General features: G+C 38.5%; 1 protein-coding gene across 1 annotated transcript in view; it reads left to right on the top strand.

Annotated features, from left to right (window-relative positions):
- Positions 1-21,013, top strand: part of LOC127435403 (thyrotropin-releasing hormone-degrading ectoenzyme-like) — a 145,578-nt gene that overhangs the window by 84,270 nt on the left and 40,295 nt on the right. Inside the window, exons 7-8 of the mRNA XM_051688863.1 lie at positions 2,139-2,276; positions 3,457-3,522. Coding sequence (XP_051544823.1) covers positions 2,139-2,276; positions 3,457-3,522 — 204 coding nt within the window. The remainder of the gene's footprint in view (positions 1-2,138; positions 2,277-3,456; positions 3,523-21,013) is intronic.

The following is a 21,013-nucleotide window of genomic DNA, read 5'->3' as shown; positions in this document are numbered from 1 at the left end:
AATACCTTATTGAGTTCAGCACATATGGGCCAGATGGAAGCTCTTCTCAGTGCACTCATTTTATAGTGCACATTACGTGACACGCATAAAATCAGCTCAACTTCACCAGCTGTTGTGTAGCTCTCTCTCTCTCACTTTTATATAAGTCTGTTTTATGCCTCAAGCTGCTTTAGCAGAACTTCAGAATATGGGATGGAAAGTGTTAAAATGATGGTGCTTTGAAAACACAGGACAAATCATTAAATTACCACTAACCAGGATTCCTTTTTGAAGAGTTTTTGTACAATGTGGAATTATAACTGTTGCTAATTTTTTGAACGCAAGATTTAATGTGCCAAATTAATATTACTGTATATATTGTAGTTTATGTATTAGTTTTAAAGGGATATTTCTTGCAAAAGATTTAATCATTTACTCTCCCTCATGTTCTTCCAAACCTTTCTTTCTTTTGTGGAATAAAAAAGAGATGTTAGGCAGAATGACAACCTCAGTCTCAATTCACATTCACATACAGCAGCCATATCACCCTGCAGCTCTCGCCTGGTTGCCCACTAAAGCTAAGCAAGGTTGAGCCTGGCCAGTACCTGGATAGGAGACCTCCTGGGGAAAACTAAGGTTGCTGCTGGAAGTGGTATTAGGGAAGCCAGCTGGGGGTGCTCACCCTGTGGTCTGTGTGGGTCCTAATGCCCGAGTATAGTGACGGGGACACTATACTGTAAAAAAGCACCATCTTTGAAATGTTAAACCAAGGTCCTGACTCTCTGTGGACATTCAAAATCCCAGGGCACTTCTCGTAAAGAGTAGGGGTGTAACCCCTGTGTCCTGACCAAATTCCCCCATTGGCCCTTATCTATCATAGCCCCCTAATAACCTCCATCCCTGAATTGGCTAAATCACTCTACTCTCCTCTCCACCAAAAGCTAGTGTGTGGTGGGCGTTCTGGTGCACTATGGCTTCTGTTGCATCGTCCAGGTGGATGCTGCACACTGGTGGTTGTTGAGGAGATTCCCCTTATACTATGTAAAGTGCTTTGAATGCCTAGAAAAGCACTATACAAATGTAAGGAATTATTAAATGTAAGGAATTATACTTCCTAAAATCTCATTTTGTGTTCCACAGAAGAATTCAGTTTTGAAATAGCATGAAGGTCAGTAAATAAAGACATAATTTTTATTTTTGGGTGAACAATCCCTTTAACTGTGCATAATGGGTTCTGGTTTTGTTTGGTCTGTATGTTTGAAGGTTTGCTCACCTTATTATTTTGACATAAACACTTTGATTTTTGATTAACATTTGTTTCTGGATTCATTTCTGTACGTTGTTTGTTTGAGCCTAAATCCATTGATTAAAATATCCTGTTTTGTTGGATTAAAGCTGAACTTAAATTAGATTTTTAATTAAGCTCACAAAGCTTTAATGAGTAAGAATTATTCATAATTGCTCTGATAATAAAAGGGTAATATACAATTTACAGTTTCAAACCCAAACTTACTTTTAACACCTGATAGTTTGTTAGCTTTGTCTTAGTTATCCAGATTAAAATAATTCATAGATGAGCAAGTCATAAAATAATACAATCTTAATGATGCTTCAATTTAAAGTGTCATTATGAATTTGGTCAGTCAGCACAGGGATTTTGCTGGAGGGCCCATTGTGAAGACATTTAGAATATGAACCTGCTGTGTAATGCTTTCATATTTAATACAACTGATTTATATTTAATCCATTTTCATATTTATATATTACAGATGAGTAAGACAGGAAAACAATGTGACTCAAAGGATTGTATAGCAGTTTTTGTACTGCATAATGGTATAACTTTATTGCATAATAAAGTTTCTGTGGTTATTCTGTTATCGTCTGCTGTGTTTGACGATAGTTTTCCTTACAAAAAAAGTACTATGGGGGTAACATGGTACAGTGGTGTTAACATATGATAATACCATGTTACCCCCACAATTACAATCGGGTAGCCGTTGAGTCCCCTAATGGGTGGGTCCTGGTGTGGTCAGCCCTGAAGTGTTTGATAGTGTAAAAAACGAATAAAGTCCAAATGTCTCTCTCTCTCTCTCTCTCTCTCTCTCTCTCTCTCTCTCTCTCTCTCTCTCTCTCTCTCTCTCTCTCCATCTCTCTCAAAGGAGAATCAGAGGTTTCTCACTGATGTTCTTCATGAGGTGATGTTATTGGATGGTTTAGCTAGTTCTCATCCAATCTCTCAACAAGTGTTTGAAGCCACAGACATCGACAGAGTGTTTGACTGGATTGCATATAAAAAGGCAAGAGATTCTCTTATCATCTTAGTGAAAATGAATGCAAACTTTGATTACCTTCATGTGCTTTTGCTCGAATGGATAGACCTGTACTTTAATTAAAGATACATATTTATCCACATTTCACTACCTTTTTTATTATGGCCATCCACTTTCGAAAAACACCAAACTCATGGTATTTTTTTTTCCAGTATTTTTAAATCCAGTGAACATCTGAATTTGCTTACTGTTTCTTCTCCCAGCTTTAAAGAGTCAGTTTTCAGTTTGTCTGTGCAATTTTTTTATTAAATAGCACTGTTTTTAACCCTCTTCAGCGACACAAGAAAAATAGTTTAATTAAAAGCTTGTTTTTTTAGCAAGTCGAGGGGAAGAAACTGTTCCACTGAAAGATTGTGAGGTTTTGTGCCCTCAGGGACTCTAATGACTTAATAAACATTTGATCTCAGACAAACTTAATCTATTTCATGAGCTCTTTCTCACTAGATTGCACTTTAAATAACTCCAGCACCCAAATACATCACCTCATCACAAATATCTGAAAGCCATTAATTGCATTAAAAGGAGTAAAGAGAAATCTTTGTCCTCTATTAAATTCCAGATGCAGATAAAATCTCTTTATGAACTCAGGATTTGAGTTTCTACCAAACCTCAACCCTTCATTCATTAATTGTAAGCGGTCAATCAAACCAGAGAAGATTTGTAATTGGTTCTTGCAGAGGGACCCCTAGCCCCTCTCTCCTTTTCTTACTGGTTGTGTAGTGTTATGAACACTGTCAGTCACAGTGACACTTAGTGTCTCTCCTCACTTCCTCCTGAAACTCTGAACACTCTGATATCAGACATCATATCACATGATTGAGTGCTTTAACAAAAATATCAGCTTTACATTTCTGATTTTAAACCCTCCGGAATGCCGTGCCCCATAGACTTCCATTGTAAATGATTTCCCGTGGTAATCGACAGCATGTAAAAGATTCTGTCCATAGAGATTAGCTTGTTTTAAATCTACAACATTTCTGGCATTTACAACTCTGCATTTAGATGTTCAGTTTTGTCTTTCTGTGAACTGTAGAAATGACTACACTGGCTCGGGGATATTTGTGTCTGTGTAAACAGAAGTTGTGTGTAGAGCAGGTACAGTATAAATGTGAGTCTGTTGTTGAATGCATGTTAACTGTGTGTGCAGGGTGCTGCTCTGATCCGTATGCTGGCTAACATCATGGGACAACCTCTATTCAAGAGAGGACTCAATGTAAGTCAATAGTTGCTCCTCTTTCACTCCATATGTATTTCTTTTTTTCTTTCATTTCTTTTTATGGTAACACAGATGTTTTGAGAATGAGTGTATGTTCACAGATGTTTCTCCTTTTCTCCTAATGTGTTATGAATATGCTTATAAGGTTGTATGTATGCATTATACATTCTGCTTCATAATTAGGCTACAACTTTAACAGGATTGTGGCATAAAATCTACAATAATTTTCAGTTCAACTCCTTGCTTGTAAATTTTTATTTTTTTCTGAAGCTCATCTGATCAATCTCATTCCTCGTTTCATCCTTTAATTAACATTTCCAGGAAAGCTGAATGTGTTACGACTAAATCTCACCATTTTAAACATTACTATCTCAGCAAATTCTCAAGCTCTCTCAGGTTATTCTGAGTGTCTCATGTGGTTTTGCTTCAAGCTTTTGGGAGATTACACAGCCATCTCAGTTTACATGCGTTTCTTATCTTTACAGCTGCAACAGCTTGTCACGGTGCCTCGTACTGTTATCAGCTTGAGGTGAAAGACACGCAGTTAAATGTTCATTTCATAGATACATTTAATTTCAATCAGAAACCCTGCTGTTAAAAGGGTTTACAGTGATGGCTTTGTCAAGCTATTATAAAAGCAGTTTTGTTGTGTAGTTCCTCTAATCTATTGTGTCTCTGTTATAGCTATTCTGATGAAACACATCAGTCGACTCAAACAGCTTCATTAAAGCACATACTGTATGTTCAACATGGTGTAGATGTTTTGATGTTAGTAGGTGGGATGTTCAGGGTTGCAGTATCAGCATGAAGACTTTTTTTTGTGTTGTTTGTTTAAAGTCACATGACCATCTGCTCCAACAGAAGTGTTTTTGAAGCGCTTCCTGTGTTACATCTATCAGTTCAGTCTCTGTGAGTATGAGGGCATATATTTGAATGGGTGGTGTAGACAGGCAGACAGAAAAGAGTGTGTCTGAGATTCATTTTTCCATCTTCATCTTATTTGTTTTCCCAGCAGAACCATCTGGCTTGGCTTTTCTGCCTCAATACCACTTCATTTGGCTGCTTCTGTCTAACTTCTCTGTTTTATGGGAACTCTCTTGTGCTGTTCCAAAACAAAGTGTGCTGCTTTGCTGTCTATTCCCTACATCTTACATCTTGAAATTAAACTTCATAAAAGACTGATTTTGAAGGCTTTAAATAGGCAGCAACTGTCACAGGTTTGCAGAGAATCAGAGAAGGCTCAGGACCCAAATGTAGAGTAAAAAATAAAGGGAATTTATTAATACAAAAAACTAAAACCAATATAAACTATCCCATAAGAGAAAAACACAAAGTCCAAATGCAGAGCTGGAGGAAGTAGGGCGGGGGCGGATGTAACTGGAACAGGACCAACCAGAACTGATAGAAGGAATGACAAACAGGACCGTCATAAGAAACTAAACAAGATGAACTGGCAATTGACAGCACACACGATTAGACTAAAATAGGGAGATAAATCAAACATATTAACAGACAGGGCAGGTGTGACTAATCAACTAATAATAGGCAAACAAGGAGGCGGTGTATGACGCAAGACTGAGAGGCACGTGGCAACACAGAAACAAAATAAAGCCACGTGCTCTCACAAAGACACAAACACCCAAATGGTATGAGCGAACAATCAGGCAATATACGCTCATGCCAACCGACAGACAAAACAAGAGAATGCCAAACAAAGCAATGCCACACATTCCCACACTAGACAAAGCCTGAGCGTACATCACGAGGCAAATGCTACGTGATGCACACAACAGGCAACAAAAGGAGACAGGACACCTGTGCGAGAGTTCGGACACACACAAACCCGACACCTCAGACCGAAGTGACCGAACCTCAGCACAAAGTGAACACAACTCGCATCCCGGGCACGCAGCGCAATGCGAGTGCAATGGGAGGCGCACCTGTGATTGTGAGAGACAGACATAAACTACTGATGCGAGTGCATGCCGCCAAGATGACATAAGCACAATGCACTCACGTCAATAACAGACAGAACATGGAGCATGAGTGTCCGGATCATGACACAGACTGAAGCCGAACCAGACAGGAAGTCAGGATCCAGACACCATGCTCCGAAGAGCGCACGGCAGGTAAATCAAAACTGAAACCGTGCGCTCACACAAAGACAGACAACGAAACACAAGACAGACATAGGACGATGATGTCACAGTCCTGTCACACAAAAACCCAGACTGAGAGAGTGACAGGACCGTGACAGCAACTCTGAGCACCACACATATAACACTCCTCTCAAGAACCGCGCTAAAGACGTGATTCTCAACTGATGCCAGTAGAGTTTGATTTTAGCATGTTGCTTATCTAACAATGTGATAATCTAATATGCATAAACATGGGCGCCGACTTATGTCAAACACTGGGGGGCAAAAAAAAACAAAAAACTGCACAATCAATAAAATATTACTATGTGGCCTTATTTAACAGCTTCCACCACTGACAGTACAGTACATACTGCAAGAGAGCAGAGCATACGATTCAGTAAATGACCAACAGATTAAGACAGCAGTTATCACTTTTAAAAACTCTGCCATACGTAGAGAGCCTGGGCATTCAATGTCAAATGGACTTAAAGGTGATGTGAAAGCTTTGCTTTCAGTTGTCTCTGCTAATTTAGCTGATAGGAGAAAATATTCTAACATTGAACAAATTACACATCACCTTTAAACATAAACTATCAATAAGAATACAACCACATTCAAGGTAGCAGACAAGACCTACAACAGACATTATATCATACAGTGGAATGATTAAATGAGCAACAGTTAGGTCAATCGGCATTTAAGTGGATATCTGATATCAGTGTAACTCAAGCTTTTTTCAATAAAACTTGGGCCGTCAGTACCTTAAAACTTGGCAAATATAATCCTATGTTCGCTGCGGTCTATGAACTCATTGATGACACTCTTTGTGTCAATTTGATCTGTTCTCTCCTTGTGTGTGTGCATAATGGCAAGATGGTTTAGTCTTTGAGGGGTTGTGGTGGTCCTCAAAAAGGTCTTTAGTCTTCACAAACAACTAAATGATCGTTCTGTCAAGCATGTTGTGTTTGGCAATGTGTAAATCCACTTAATCAATTTCACTGGCTTGCTAAAAAGTTCTCTTAACTCAGATTTGTGTCTGAAAAACTCCCTGATGATGTGCATTGAGCAGATGGTGATATTATGCGCTTTGCATATATCACCAAGCATGCCAAGCTGCAAATCCAACCGATCTATGACAACATCCTTACCGGAGAACATAGTGTCTGTTGATTCAAGGGCAGAGGTCCTTCCATTTATTTTAGCCACCACCATGCTCTCTGTGTTTTCGACACGTTTAAACATTTCGGATGTGAATCTTTGACTTACACAAACGGCACAGTTGTCAAGTACCTCAAAATACAGGTTCTGAAAGTAATCCTTTGCCTCAGAGAATGTTGTAGCCTCAGTGGATCCATCATGAAATCTGCATGGGGGTATACATTGCTGTGTCCTGGGCAGTTTGGGGTCACCTACAGTGGGGAAATGGCATGCACCCTGCACAATTTTTTTGAAGAACAAGTGAAAGCATGTGTCACTCCGCTTAGAAATCAGTTGGCTTGACAGAACATCAGTGTTCTTTTTCACATCAGAGAGAGACAGCTTCGGGCTCTGGATGGCTGCATTAACTTCTTCCATTGGTCCCATTACATCCATTAGCAGGTGTAACGTGAAATAAAAGGAAAACTTCTCCATTTGCTTTAAAAAACTGCTGCTTTTAGTACCAGATTGTTTTTTTTCCGCAAAATCTCTCAAATAATGCATCAAACTGTCATAGTTTTGAAGCATTTACATTTACATTTATTCATACGAAAAGTGCTGCATTACAAAGTTTCACTAGCATCAGAATGGTAGTATTCAAGACAGATTAGAGTGCAACAAGAATATAAATAATTTTTTTATTTATGGAAAAGATGTGTTTTTAGCCATTTTTTGAAGACAGAGAGTGAGTCTGCTTCACAGAAGGGGAGTTGGGAAGGTCATTCCACCAACGTGGTACAGTGAAACCGAAAGTCTGGGAAAGTGTTTTGGTGCCTCTTTGTGTTGGTACACAAGGCACCACTCATTAGCCAACTGCAGGCTTCTGGTGGGAACGTAGCTCAGCAGAAATGATTTTAGGTATGCTGGAGCAGACCCAGTGACTGTTCTGTATGCCAGCATCAGAGCCTTGAATTTGATATGTGCATCAACTGGCAGCCAGTGAAGAGAGACAAGGAGTGGTGTAACATGCACTCTCTTTGCTTCAATAAAGACCAGATGTGCTGCTGCATTCTGGATAATTTGCAGGGGCCTAATTGCACATGCAGGGAGGCCTGCAATGGGAGCATTACAGTAGTCCAGTCTAGTTATGACAAGTGACGGAATAAGAAGTTGTGTGGCATGTTCAGAGAGGAAGGATCTTATTTTCCTGATATTGTAGTGTAAATCTATATGATTGTGCTGTCTTTGAGATGTGGTCTGTGAAATTAAGTTGGTTATTGATGGTTACCCCTAGATTTCTGACCGTTTTTTAAGGCGTTACTGTAGTTGAACCCAGCTGCATGGTGATGTTGTATTCAACAGCAGGGTTGGCTGGAAAGACAAGGAGCTCAGTCTTGGCTGGGTTAAGTTTCAGGTGGTGTTCCTTCATCCAGGCCGAGATGTCTGCCAAACAGGCTGAGATTCGAGCAGTCACCATGGTGCCATTGGGCTGGAAAGACAAGTAGAGCTATGTGTCATCGGAGTAGCAGTGGTAAGAGAAACCATGTGCCTGAATGATGGGTCCCAGTGATGTTGTGTATATAGAGAAGTGGCCCAAGCACTGAACCTTGAGGTACTCCAGTAAGTAGCTGATGTGACTTGGACACCTAACCTCTCCAGGCTACCTTGAAGGACCTACCTGAGAGATAGGAACTAAACCAGAGAAACACAGTTCTTGTGATGCCCAGAGTAGAGAGGGTGGAGAGTAGGAACTGATGGTTGACTGTGTCAAAGGCTGCAGAAAGGTCCAGTAGAATCAGGACGGATGATCTGGATCTAACTCTCGCCTGTCTCAGCGACAGTGACAGACAGCAGGGCAGTCTTGGTGGAGTGTCCACTTTTGAAGCCTGATTGATTGTCATCCAGCAGCTTGTTCTGTGAGAGATAGGCAAAGATCTGATTGAAAACTGCCCTTTCAAGTGGTTTTGCCATGAATGGGATGAGAGAGACTGGTCTGTAGTGTTCTACTTGTGTGGGGTTAAGTGCAGGTTTTTTAAGCAGCAGGGTTACTCGAGCCTGCTTAAATATAGTGGGAAAATGCCTGTAAGTAGAGATGTGTTAATTATGTGTGTGAGTGCAGGTAGGATGGATGGAGAGATGGCTTGGAGAAGGTGGGAAGGAATAGGGTCAAAGGAACAGGTTGTGAGGTGGTTGGAGAGAAGTTTAGAGACCTCAGTGTCAGTCAGAGGAGAGAACACAGAGACAGAAGAGCTGCATACAGGAGACGGGTGTTTGAGAGGGTGTGGTGCTGAGAATCTATTGCTGATGGCTGGAACCTTATTAGTTGATGTAACTGATGAAACATTTAAATTGTTATAATACACGACACACAACCTCATTTATTCTCAGGAGCTTATCTTTATGCAACCGAATGGTAAATAGGCCATTAGCAATAACGAAAATGTGTTTTCAACAAATAAGTTTATGACTGGCAACATTCTAAATGTATTAGACATGTAAAGGAGTAACAAGAATATTTGTGTTGGTACAGTTATGTGTAAAAATGAGGTCCAGCTGGTTGCTCAGAGTTAACACTGCAAACTCGCATTTTCCAGCGAGTGAGGCACAGCGGGTGCAGGCTGCATCCACCTGTGTGGAAGGAGTTAAACCATAACAGTCTTTTTGGTTGCTCCCTAATCATGTTTATCAGATCCTTTACTAAATTAATGACATCTCTGCATGGCTTTGATTTCGCAAGTGTGTCTTGAAAAGCAAGGTTCATATTGTGGGCATTGCAATGCATAAACATGACATCTTCTTGAATATCTCTCATGCGGGCTTGTAACCCAGAGATGCACCCAGACATGTTTGTGGACCCATCATAACACTGGCAACTACAATCAGACTATACCAAGCCCAGTCTGAATAAAGCATCATTTAAGACAGCAAACAAAGTGGCAGCAGAGGTGCGCTCAAATTCATAAAATCCCACAAAATCCTCAACACTGTTGGTCAACGTACCTAAGACAGATGCTCATCTGCTCACTTTGAGCAATATCTGAAGTCTCATCCACTATTATAGAGAACAGCCTGGCCTGATGGAAGTATTTGACATAGAATGTTAAAAGCAAGCATTTTGATTATTTCATTTTGAACATCTTGCGATAGGTATTTGAACTTGTCTTTCCATTTAAGCCAGCTGGCAAGAGACTCGTTGTCCAAAGAGCATAGTTTTATCAGTTGTGTGAAATTAGAATCAAAGTCATCATGTCCACGGATTACTTGACCCTGCCTGGCAAACAACTGCAATGAAGTGACTATTGCGAGAAGTGCATCCCAAGTTGGGACATTACCTTCGCTTTCTGATCAGAAAGATTCTGAATTACATTAACCCATCGAATGACACTTGCGTATTCAGATGTTGCCTCCCTGTGGCACTGGGATTTTTCATGGGCTCTAAACTTTTCGGATCCTTTTTTCCAATTCAAAAATCCATCAGATATGAACACACTTTCTCACTTTGTCGAAAATGTTAACAGTTTACGCTCAGCATAGGTCTGGCATATTTTACATAGTGCTTTACCCCTTAGCTGGTCGAATGTTAGCCAGTTGTATTTTTCCATCCACTCAACTCTGAAGCGTCGAGTTAAATCGGTGTTAGGCTCCATCCGTCCTTTTTTAGCAGTGTTTTGTGTACTGTTGTCATCCTCATCCATGTCACTGGTTTGGGCATTGTCATCGCAACAAACTTTACTTCTGCCAGTGTCTGGCTCATGATTTGGCATGGGCCCTGCTGCAGCAGATGAAATGTCATCTTGAACGGTGCTCAGTTTTTCAGAGTTGGTACCTGAAACTGTGCTAGTGGTTGAGGATATAGGACCAGGCATGGGCCTTTGCTCACAACTGGAATTCCCTCTATAGATGGCGCCTATGCGCATAAATATACATTGTAGCTCTCCAAAACATTTGGGAAAAATGGTCAATTTCGAACAAACTATTTTTATTAATACTTTTCTGTAATAAATGAAATATAAGCCTGTCTTTTGGTCTGTCTGTCTGTCTATCTATCTTTGTCTTTCACTCTCTCTCTCTCTCTCTCTCCCTGACTGATGGGAAGAGCAGGTAAACACAACTATTGATTTATTTTATTTTTTTAAACCGATGCGATAACAATTATTTGTATGTTTACATACAATTTGCAGAACACAAATGTTTTTATTAATTACATTTTTTATTTCATCTTTATTTTTGAGAAAATATTGAAACACAGAAAAAAAAAATATATCACAATAATAATCACATACCATGTTTTATTATATAATAATTACAACAACAACTATAATAATAGGCAAAATAATCTGACAACCTCTGATTTCAAATGGAGAACATAAATAAACAACAAGGGAATCATTGCATGAAAGTAGTCTTCCATTTTAAACTAGACTTACAGTTTAAAGGTTTAGGTATTGTTTTATAGGCTAAAGGCAAATAGTTAGCTGAAATAAGTATACATTCTCAGGAAAGTGAAAAACAATAAACACATTGCTGTGATTACAGAGTCAGAATGTCTAAATTATAGCAGCTGCCTCACGAAACACCTTCTGAGCAAGCTGAAATTCTTTTTTGTTTTACAGAGAACAGCACATCTGCAAAGCTATTTTAGACATGTTTATTGTGACACGAGTACTTTGCCCCATGAATATCTTCGCGTTTATGCAAAACTTTTACTCGAACGGTGTCGCAGAGTTAATTAATTTACACAGAGCTGTAATCACGCAAATTATGATTCATAGCGAAATAAAGTTTAATAGCAAATATTAATATAATTTAGGGAATTTTAAACCATTGGATCCTGTTAAAAACTGCACTGGTATATGGTGGCCATTCTGACATGTGACCAGTCATTCCATTGGAACATGAGCATCTACCTGAATAGCAGCTTTGCAAGACTAATAAACACAACCAACAGAGAATTAAATTAAACTGTCATATTTCCAACATGCACTCATCCAAGGCTCTTCGAGTTGATTAATGTGAAGTAATGTTACGTCTCTCAGGAATTGTCTTAACGTGAGTTCGTCTCCGTTTCTTTGTGCTTAAACTACGCATCAAGCATTTATGTAACACATCTTACTAGAGCAAGAATGGCTGTTACGTTTAATAAAATGTAATAATTCAAGCAATACATTGCAAAAGCAAGTTACTTTACCTGTGGACAACCCCCAGCATTGTTTCCTCTCAAACGCACTGCTGCAATGGCATCTTGCGTGCAATTTCAGAAAGTCCCGCTAGATGGCACCAGTTATCGGTGGATCCGATATTACAAAAAAAAATAAATAAATAATAAAATAAAATCTGATAATAGAAAAATAATTGAATATCGGAAAAAATATCGGAAAATCCGATTATCAGTTGATCTCTAAACACAACATCTCACCAGACAATCTACAGTACCTCCATTGCCTAAACAGTACTCTGATATGCATTAATATTGTAAGCTACACATATTTCTCCTCATATCGCTTCTGGGAGAACACATTTAGGAGGATCAATAATTCATTACTTATGATCTGCTTTGACTGTTATGGTGAAGGCGCTTTCAGAAAACTCTTTCTGAGTCAGGGTCGGTTTGGCCATCGGGAGAGTCTGGTCTTTTGCCGGTGGGCCTGCTGGCCGCTAACAGGACGATGCACATTATGATATAAAAACAAATAAATAAAATTCTTCTTTAAAATATTGTATTATTGCTGTACAATATATTTAATATATATATATATATATATATATATATATATATATATATATATATATATATAATTCCATAATTTTTCATTCCTGAATGTTTTATGTGCCCATATTTTTCACAGGATCAAAGAGGATCGAGAAAGGGGCCTTTCACACTGAGTGCAGTTTGTGTTACAAAAAAGCTAGATGTTCTAACTTGTCACGGTGTCTAAAAAACATGGCACTAGTGCATGAGATGCTGAACAACAGCAAGATGAGGCACAATGGTCAAAGACATCCATCTAGTGCATGTTTACATAGGAAAACAGTTTTAAAAAAGGACGGATGCAAAAATGTACAATGTCATTGGGCTTGCCTAAGTTCCTTACATTTGAAAGGAGGTTGCACTGAAGTTCCTAAAAAAAGACTTTAACCGGATCAAAAATAGTGATCTCCTACGATGGACTATTTACAACTTAAAGGTAAGAAAGATTGATTAGCATGCCTGCTGTGGCATTAGTTGTGTGTGATCTTATTATATATTGGATTTGTACATACATGTTTTTGGTCTTTACTGAAATTAATAAAATGTATGTTGTCCATAAAAATGTGGGAAAAAAATTATTTAGAATGCTGCCAATCATAAACTTATTTGTTGAAAACACATTTTCGTTAATGCTATTAGAATATTTACCATTCGGTTGCATAAAGATAAGCACCTGAGAAAAAATGAGGTTGTGTGTCATGTATTATAACAATTTAAATGTTTCATCAGTTACATCAGTCAGTGTTTCATAGTGCATGGTTTGATCTGTTCTATTTGTGCACAACATAGTGCACAATGTTCTTAGAGCAGTCCACATAGGAAATCCAGACGCAGCTCTAAAAATGGTGTGGAACAGACTTGATGAATGTTACATCTCCCCTGAAGTTAGACAGCTTTCTCAGAATTTCAAGCAAAGACAACCTCAAACTAAGAGACCTCAAAAATATATAAATGGAGCTGCTCTCAGCCAAGAAAGATGGCTACCTACCAGGCTTAGCCTATTTAGACCTTGCCTTACAGCTTACAGGATAAATGGATTTCTCAAGGCTCAAAGTTCAAAGAAGTATTTGGTTTGTCTTACCCTCCTTTTTTCCATCTTTACCCAGTTCATCTGCCATAATGCAAAAACAAAAAACGACCACAGCTTTGCTTTTTCCAGCAGTGGCCATCCATAATATGAAAGACTCCCTCCAAAATGCACTAACTTCAGAACACCAGTGTCAGTTCACAAAGCTGAAATCTCTCATGACACATCTAAAAACAAAGTACCCTCCAAAGACATTAGCTAAACACTGTCCCATTCACAATACGCCCCATCCTCTAAGAAAATGTTGAGGCTTGAGATTAAAGACAATTGAGGAGTGAAAAAATACCTGAAAGAGCAAGGAATCTGCTTCAAGTGCTGCTCATAATCTTCACATCATGTTTGCAACTGCAAAGCCGTTCAGAAGTGTGATAAGTGCAATAGTGAGTCACAGCTCAGAGAGTCTGCTCTGCATGCTGGTCCACTGCATCCTGGTCCACCCTCATGGGACCTAAAACAAAAAATACTCCATGACAGCATGGTGGGGAGGTTGCAGGAGAAATTTCAACAACAAAATTGTTTTAACTCTGTGCACTGAAGTTTGTGGAAGTGGCCTTTCAATAAAATCATGCTGCAAGATCTGTCTTGTCAAAGTTTTTCCTGAGGGGCATCCTGAGAATGCAGTAAGGATGTATGCCATGCTCAATGATCAGAGCAACAGATCTCTAGCCAAGTCAAAGGAATTTGACTTATTTGAAATCAAAAGCAAAGCATCCCCTTACAGTGTAAAGACCTGCAGAGGAGTGATTGAGTGTTTGGGGATAAGAGCAAACGGCTATCAGATCGAAGCAGCAATTGGTTGAATTAGCCTCATGCTTCAACATTAATTGAAAATAATGAAATACTTGACAACCGGGAAGAAATTCCAAATCCAGAAGCTGCTCTCCCTTAACCTCACCTGAAGTGCACTGCATCTGAAATCCCTACTCTGGACCCTGCAGCCAACATTCTCCTGCTACTTGAGCAGGACATATTCTAAGCACATAAAGTGAGAAAATAAATTAATGGCCCACACAACACGCCCTTTGCCCAAAAACTAGACCTTGGATGGGTCCTGTTTGGTGAAGTATGCCTAGGAGCTGTGCACAATCCCAGTGTTTTCAGTTTTAAAACAAACATCTTAGAAAATGCAAGACCCTCACTGTTCAGTCTTTGTACAAGTCACATGTACCTTAAAAAAAAGATCAAAAGCAACTCAAGGACTAAGCATACTCCTCAAGTTTTTGAAACCCACTGGAACTACAGACCAAGAGAAGACAATCTTAGCAACACTCAGAGGACAACAGTAAGCCTACACTCTCCATCGAAGACATAGTCTTTTAAAAACTGAAAAGAGAAGTTTTCGAGTATGTTTCCAACATTTGTGTTGCACATTTTCCCTTCAGGTCTCCATGGCCAGTTTCTCCAAACAACATAAAACAAGCTTTAAGCCATCCCTCATCCATTTGCCGTACTCTAGAGCAGAAGCCAGATATGAAAGAACAGTTTGTAAACTTCTTGCAGAAAATAATTGACAGTGACCTTGCAGAGACTGCAGCTCCACTGCTCATAGGAAAGGAGTGCTATTACTTACCACTATTTGGAGTCTACCATCCCAAAAAGTCTGACCAGATCAGAGTCGTATTTGAGTCCAGCGCACAATACGAAGGTACCTCTCCAATAGTGTACTCTTCAGTGGGTCACACCTTAATACACTATGCAGAGTGTGTTGCAGGGATGGCAGACATACAACAATTGTTTCTATGTTTTTTTGTGAAGGAAGATCATCAAGATTACTTACGTTTTCTCTGGCATCATGATTATGACCTTAGCAAGGAAGTGGTTTAGTACAGGATGAAGGTCCACATGTTCAGCAACAGCTCTTCCCCTGCAGATGTGCACAGCAACACAGTTCAGACACCAAACGCTTTGTGGAACATAATTTCTGTGTGGATTATGGACTCATTTCCTTGCCAACTGAAGAGAAAGCAATCAACCCATTAAAGAGAACACAGCCTTGTACTTGGCTACATCTACAATGTTTCTATGTCTATGTCCAAAACAGGGATTAAGAGAATCAGACTGTTTTCAGAACCAAAGCATTGGTGATACATACTCACAGAGCACAATACTTTAAATAACAAAGGACAAAGAACTTAACTCTTTTAGATTTAAAAGATTCTCATCTTGGAATCCCTACAAAGAGGAGATTAAAACTGGTGAACAGAGCTGTCCAGAAAAGAATCCAGTCATCTTACCTGGAAAGCATCACATTTCTACATTACTCATACGCTACCATCATGAACGTGTGAAGCACCAATGATGCACATTCATATAGGAAGCCATCCGTGCTGCTGGATTATGGATCACTGGAGGCAAGAGGTGCGTTATGAGCATCCTTCATGTAAATGTCACCTGTCGGAAGCTTCTTGGCAGAACAGAAATGAAATTTCACAATTGTCACCACCATTCACTAACACCGTTCTGGATGTCTTCGGCTCATGGACAGTTTCAATGCTGACGCTTAAAGGACTCTCCAACCTCTCTGAGGAAGTGCTTTGTACATTCTTGGCCGAAGTGACATCAATTATCAAATGCAGAATCACCGTTGATATTTATCTCTGCAGTGCTCCTGACGCAGAAAACAAGTTTTCCACCTCCAGCTGGAAACTTCTCAGATAAGGAGAACTACAAACGTCAGTGGCAGCAAGTACAGAGCATAGCCAGCCAGTTCTGGAGCTGCTGGAAACAGGAATACCTTCTAACACTGCAAGTTCTTCGCAAATGGCAGGAGCCATACCCAAACATTCAGGAAGACCACAAAGTGCTTCTGAAGGACAATCAAGTGACATAGAATGAATAGCCTATAGCATTTGTCACAAATGTTTTCCCTGGTCAAGATGGAAGAGTTCGCAAAGTTTAACTTAATGTGACCATGGAAGGGTCCAGCAAGACTTTTCTCAGGCTTGTATCTGAAATCATTATCCTGCTTAGAAATTAAAACAAAACTCTTTTAAATATATCATTATATTTGACATTTTGCACCAATGTCAGGCGGGATTGGTCTGCCTTCTGAGTTAATTGTTTGGGCTAGCCCATGGGACTCTTATTTGATAGGGATTTGTACTGACCAAGAGAGCAGCCAACCCTCTCAGGGTCTTGTAGGTTCTACTGGTTGTTTAGATCAGTTTTACTACCAGGAAATAATTAATAATTTTTTCTTTAGTTATTAATTAATATTTAAATTAAATAATAGAATCTAACTCATTAAAACCTCACACGGTGCACCATTAAATGTAGTGCGCCACATTCAAGAGCGGGTTTGGTTATTAGCAATAATTAATAATTATCAAGATAATTATTAATTATTCAAATCAATAGAACATTGATGAGAATCAATGTTAGCTTTTTTAAACCTTTAAATCAACAATTATCAAAGATAATCATTAATTATTAACATAGATGAAACATTGATTAAAATTAACACTAGCTTATTGATCCTTCAAATTCAACAATCATCAAAGATAATTATCAATTATCAAAAATCAATAGAATATTAATGAGGATTAATATTGCCGTGGCACCACCCTGGAATCAGGGACTAATAACCAGATAGTATAACAGTCTCAATATTAGATTGTTCTCTTAGGAAAATTGACATCCGAAGAATATCGATTTTCGAAAAGAAACAATGAAGGCTTGAATCCGAGCACTGACATCCCCTGTCAGCATTTGACACAGGTGTATGCAAAACAAACCAAAACACTTCTCTTTGAAATATAACAAAGTTTATTTATGCAGTAATATCAATTAATAATCAATACAATGCAGTCAATAAACTTCTGACTTACAACTACAAACTAAACAGTGACATGATTAGATATGGTAACCAAAATAAGAGGAAGATAACAATAACATACGAGAGGAAGGTAGGTGTGTGTGTGTGTGTGTGTGTGTGTGTGTGTAAGGTGTAACGTGCACAAAATGGCGGACGTGACTCTCGTCACGCGAGATTTCCGGCCAGAGAATATGGCTGCAAATGTGGGCGGAGAGAAGCCTGTAAATGGCATCTGCCCATTTACCGAGTGTCTCCGCTTGTACGATAACTTAGGGACAAAGCTGAGCTTTATCACGAAGTTATCTACTAGCAAAAAGGGTGTGCGAGAATATTTGTGAGGGGTCGCGTGTGTGTGTGGTTAGTTCGAGAGAGAGAGAGTATAAAGTGGTGGCACCAAAGCCGGTTTCGTGATCGTGGGAGAGAAAGCAACTGTTAGTTTATCACTCAGAGACACGGTGGATGGCTCATAAACTGTCCCGTGGCCTTTGGTTCTTTAATGGATAAACTCAGTGTCGGTCTCACCCGCGATGGCGGAAATACACAACAGTCCAATGTGGTTGGACTACAACACAGCAGATCTCATTCGTGATAACAGTACATTACAGTAATACCTTGAGTATTATTAGCAGCAATGAGTGGACTCGGCGGTCCATAACTGTACAAGCAATAACTTGATACACAAGAATAACACACTATAATATTCTATCTCTGCCCAGACGTAAACCTCTTACTTGAATCGCATGAGGATGCAGCTAGAATGTGTGTTTGGCACGGTTTTTATTGGTAAGATTTATGACTGTGGGCCTCAGTCAGGCTTTTACGACTGTTAGGCCTGCCTTTGTCTTCTATCTGAATACATGAGGCACAACAGTCTCAACCAAATACCTAGTTCAGTAGTCAGGGTACCAATGAGTTGAGCATTTTTTAGGGATGCCTCAGTTGAGAAATCATTCCAGTGCACTGAAACATTTGCTCCTTAAAAATTCACAGAAAACCAGAAAGCATCGTTGCTCAGTGTTTCCTTACCGAAAGGTCGTCATATATTCTAAAGTGTTTGAAGTTGTTAGAAGACGAGCATAAGTGTAATACTATGAATTCAAAGCTTTATTTTCTATTTAAAAGAGATGTTGTATGTAATATCTTTCATGCATAACGTCAATGAAAGCGAAAAACTCTTTTAACCCGTATGTTGTGTTACGGTCACTTTGACTCGGATGACTTTTTTTTTTTTTTTTTACTTAATTCAATTGGAATAAAATCCCTTGACTTTGTTCACATATGATATCTGAAAAAAAAAGAAAAAAAAAAAAAGAACAATTTTCTTTAAATTGTTTTGGTTTTATTTCACTTTGTTACACTTGCTCTGTTCCCGGTCAAAAATGCCATTGGAAATGAATGGACTAGACTACAAATACAGAAATATTAAGTGTTCAGGAGCATCCCAATCCTTTAGATGAGCACATATGTGGATGTGTTTGCGCACACAAAGTCCTCAGATATGTCATGTGCAAACACACACACACACACACATGCTCAGTGTGTGTTGAGCACCCTTTTGTACATTGTTTTTCAATGTACACTGAGGAATATTTCAAGATCTACTTATCATATTATGTTGTGTTTGGGCTCGCTTGAATTAGGATAGTCTGCTGTAAGTTACGATATGTCATTGTCTATGTCATTTGTATGTTTCAGGAAGTAATAAGGAAAAAAGTGACAAAAAGACACTGCTGTTTATTATATTTATGTGTGTCTGGGGGAATTTCAGACACTAAAACTCACTGCCGTTTTGCCTCTGAGTGAAAAAATGTGCTTAATGCATTCTATAAATTGAGACATTTCCAACGATACACTGCAAAACACATGGCTATCTCATCTTTTTCATGATTTTACCAACTCAGAATATAATTGTTGTGATAACAAATTTGCAAATGATGAGAATGAAACAGTTCTTATTTATCTGCAAATTAAAAAAGCATTATTTAAGAATTGGTAGGATCAGCTATATGCATTGTAATGTCCAGATTCTAAGCAAGTGGTTATTCATTTATTATGTAATTTTATATATATATATATATATATATATATATATATATATATATATATATATATATATATTATTTTTTTATTATTTCCACAGGGCGTTCCCCCCACTAGCCTGGTATGAGCTCAGTTCAATGAATCCTACTATAAATAAAAATATATATTTAAAAAAATAATAATAATAAATTACTAAATTACATAATTACTAAAAAAGATCTAATGCAATATCTTGTGATAATATATGCAATATGAGAGATTTATAAATAATCTTAGTGGGCCGGTCATTTTTGACCAGGAACAAAAAATGTGTTAGCAAAAAATTAACACAGCACAAGGGTTAAATATTAGAGTTGTTAGAAGAAGGTTAAAAATACACTCCTTTATATGTTTATTTCTTAATCTGTCATTGATCTATTTTTATAATGCTGTATGATTAAATATCTACAACAACAGTATCATTTATACAGCGATGTTGTTGATTAATACCAGCTGTGTTTTAATGCACAAGCTCGTAATCATGTTACAGATGTATAAGTCAAAAGTGTCCCAATCCCCAGTGAATCAGCACCCTTGCCAGTGTCCAAATTTGTGTTTAAAATATACTGATTCACAGCATAAGGAGCTGATTGAGACGCACCATCAGCCATCAGGTTCCATGTCACTGCTACTCCACTTTAATGTTCATGCCTTCGAAAGCATTGTTTGTAAGTAGTTTATTCAAAATGTGTAAAATTGAGAACACGTCCCTTATTTAGTGTGTTTTAAGAATATATCATTATCTGCAGTGTTTTTTAAATTTATTTATTATTATTATTAATTGCTCAACTGTTAGCTCTTTCAGCCTTAAAAACACTTTACAAATAGTTTGTATTTGTGTACGAAAAGTCTTTATTTGTGTTTTATCTTTAATAGTTTCTCTCTCATTCTATTTAAATTGGAGTAAACATTAGGAGGATGCCATCGGTATCATCTTGAATTCTAAGTTTCCGACTTGTAAATACGACTTCGCTTGGTCATTCTTGTGCTCGGAACTCGTAATTAAGATATTTTTGACTTCACTTGAAGACCACATTTGACGAATGATGGAGAAAGAAAGCAAGAGAGATGAGGGATTTCACTGGTTTAAATCAAATCCAGCAGGATGGTGATGTAAATCTGGTTTTGCTCCAGATCAAATCCCAGAATCTCTGAGAACTCAGCAGAGCAGAGAGTGAGATTGAGTTCAGCTGGACTGCTTCATGGTTTCAGAGTCCCAGTGCAATTTTCTCAAATCTCTCATCACGTTTGCTGGTCCACGCTGAAATAAATGCCTCATTGAGTTACAATTTATCGAGCAAAGGCTAAAATAATTGGCATCTTAAAGGAAAATGATGTTGCATCTTATTCTGTGAGATGCTGATGCAGCATTGAGTTGAACATCATAATCAGCCTCTAATTAGCCTCCTTCCTTGAACTGACAGCCAATCACACCCAAACAGCTGCTGCTAATTTGCATATATTCAACTTTGAATTGAGAGGAT

The sequence above is a fragment of the Myxocyprinus asiaticus genome, chromosome 45 (assembly GCF_019703515.2).
Source record: "Myxocyprinus asiaticus isolate MX2 ecotype Aquarium Trade chromosome 45, UBuf_Myxa_2, whole genome shotgun sequence".
NCBI classification, from domain to species: Eukaryota; Metazoa; Chordata; class Actinopteri; order Cypriniformes; family Catostomidae; genus Myxocyprinus; species Myxocyprinus asiaticus.
This window is presented reverse-complemented; position numbering and strand designations above follow the sequence as displayed.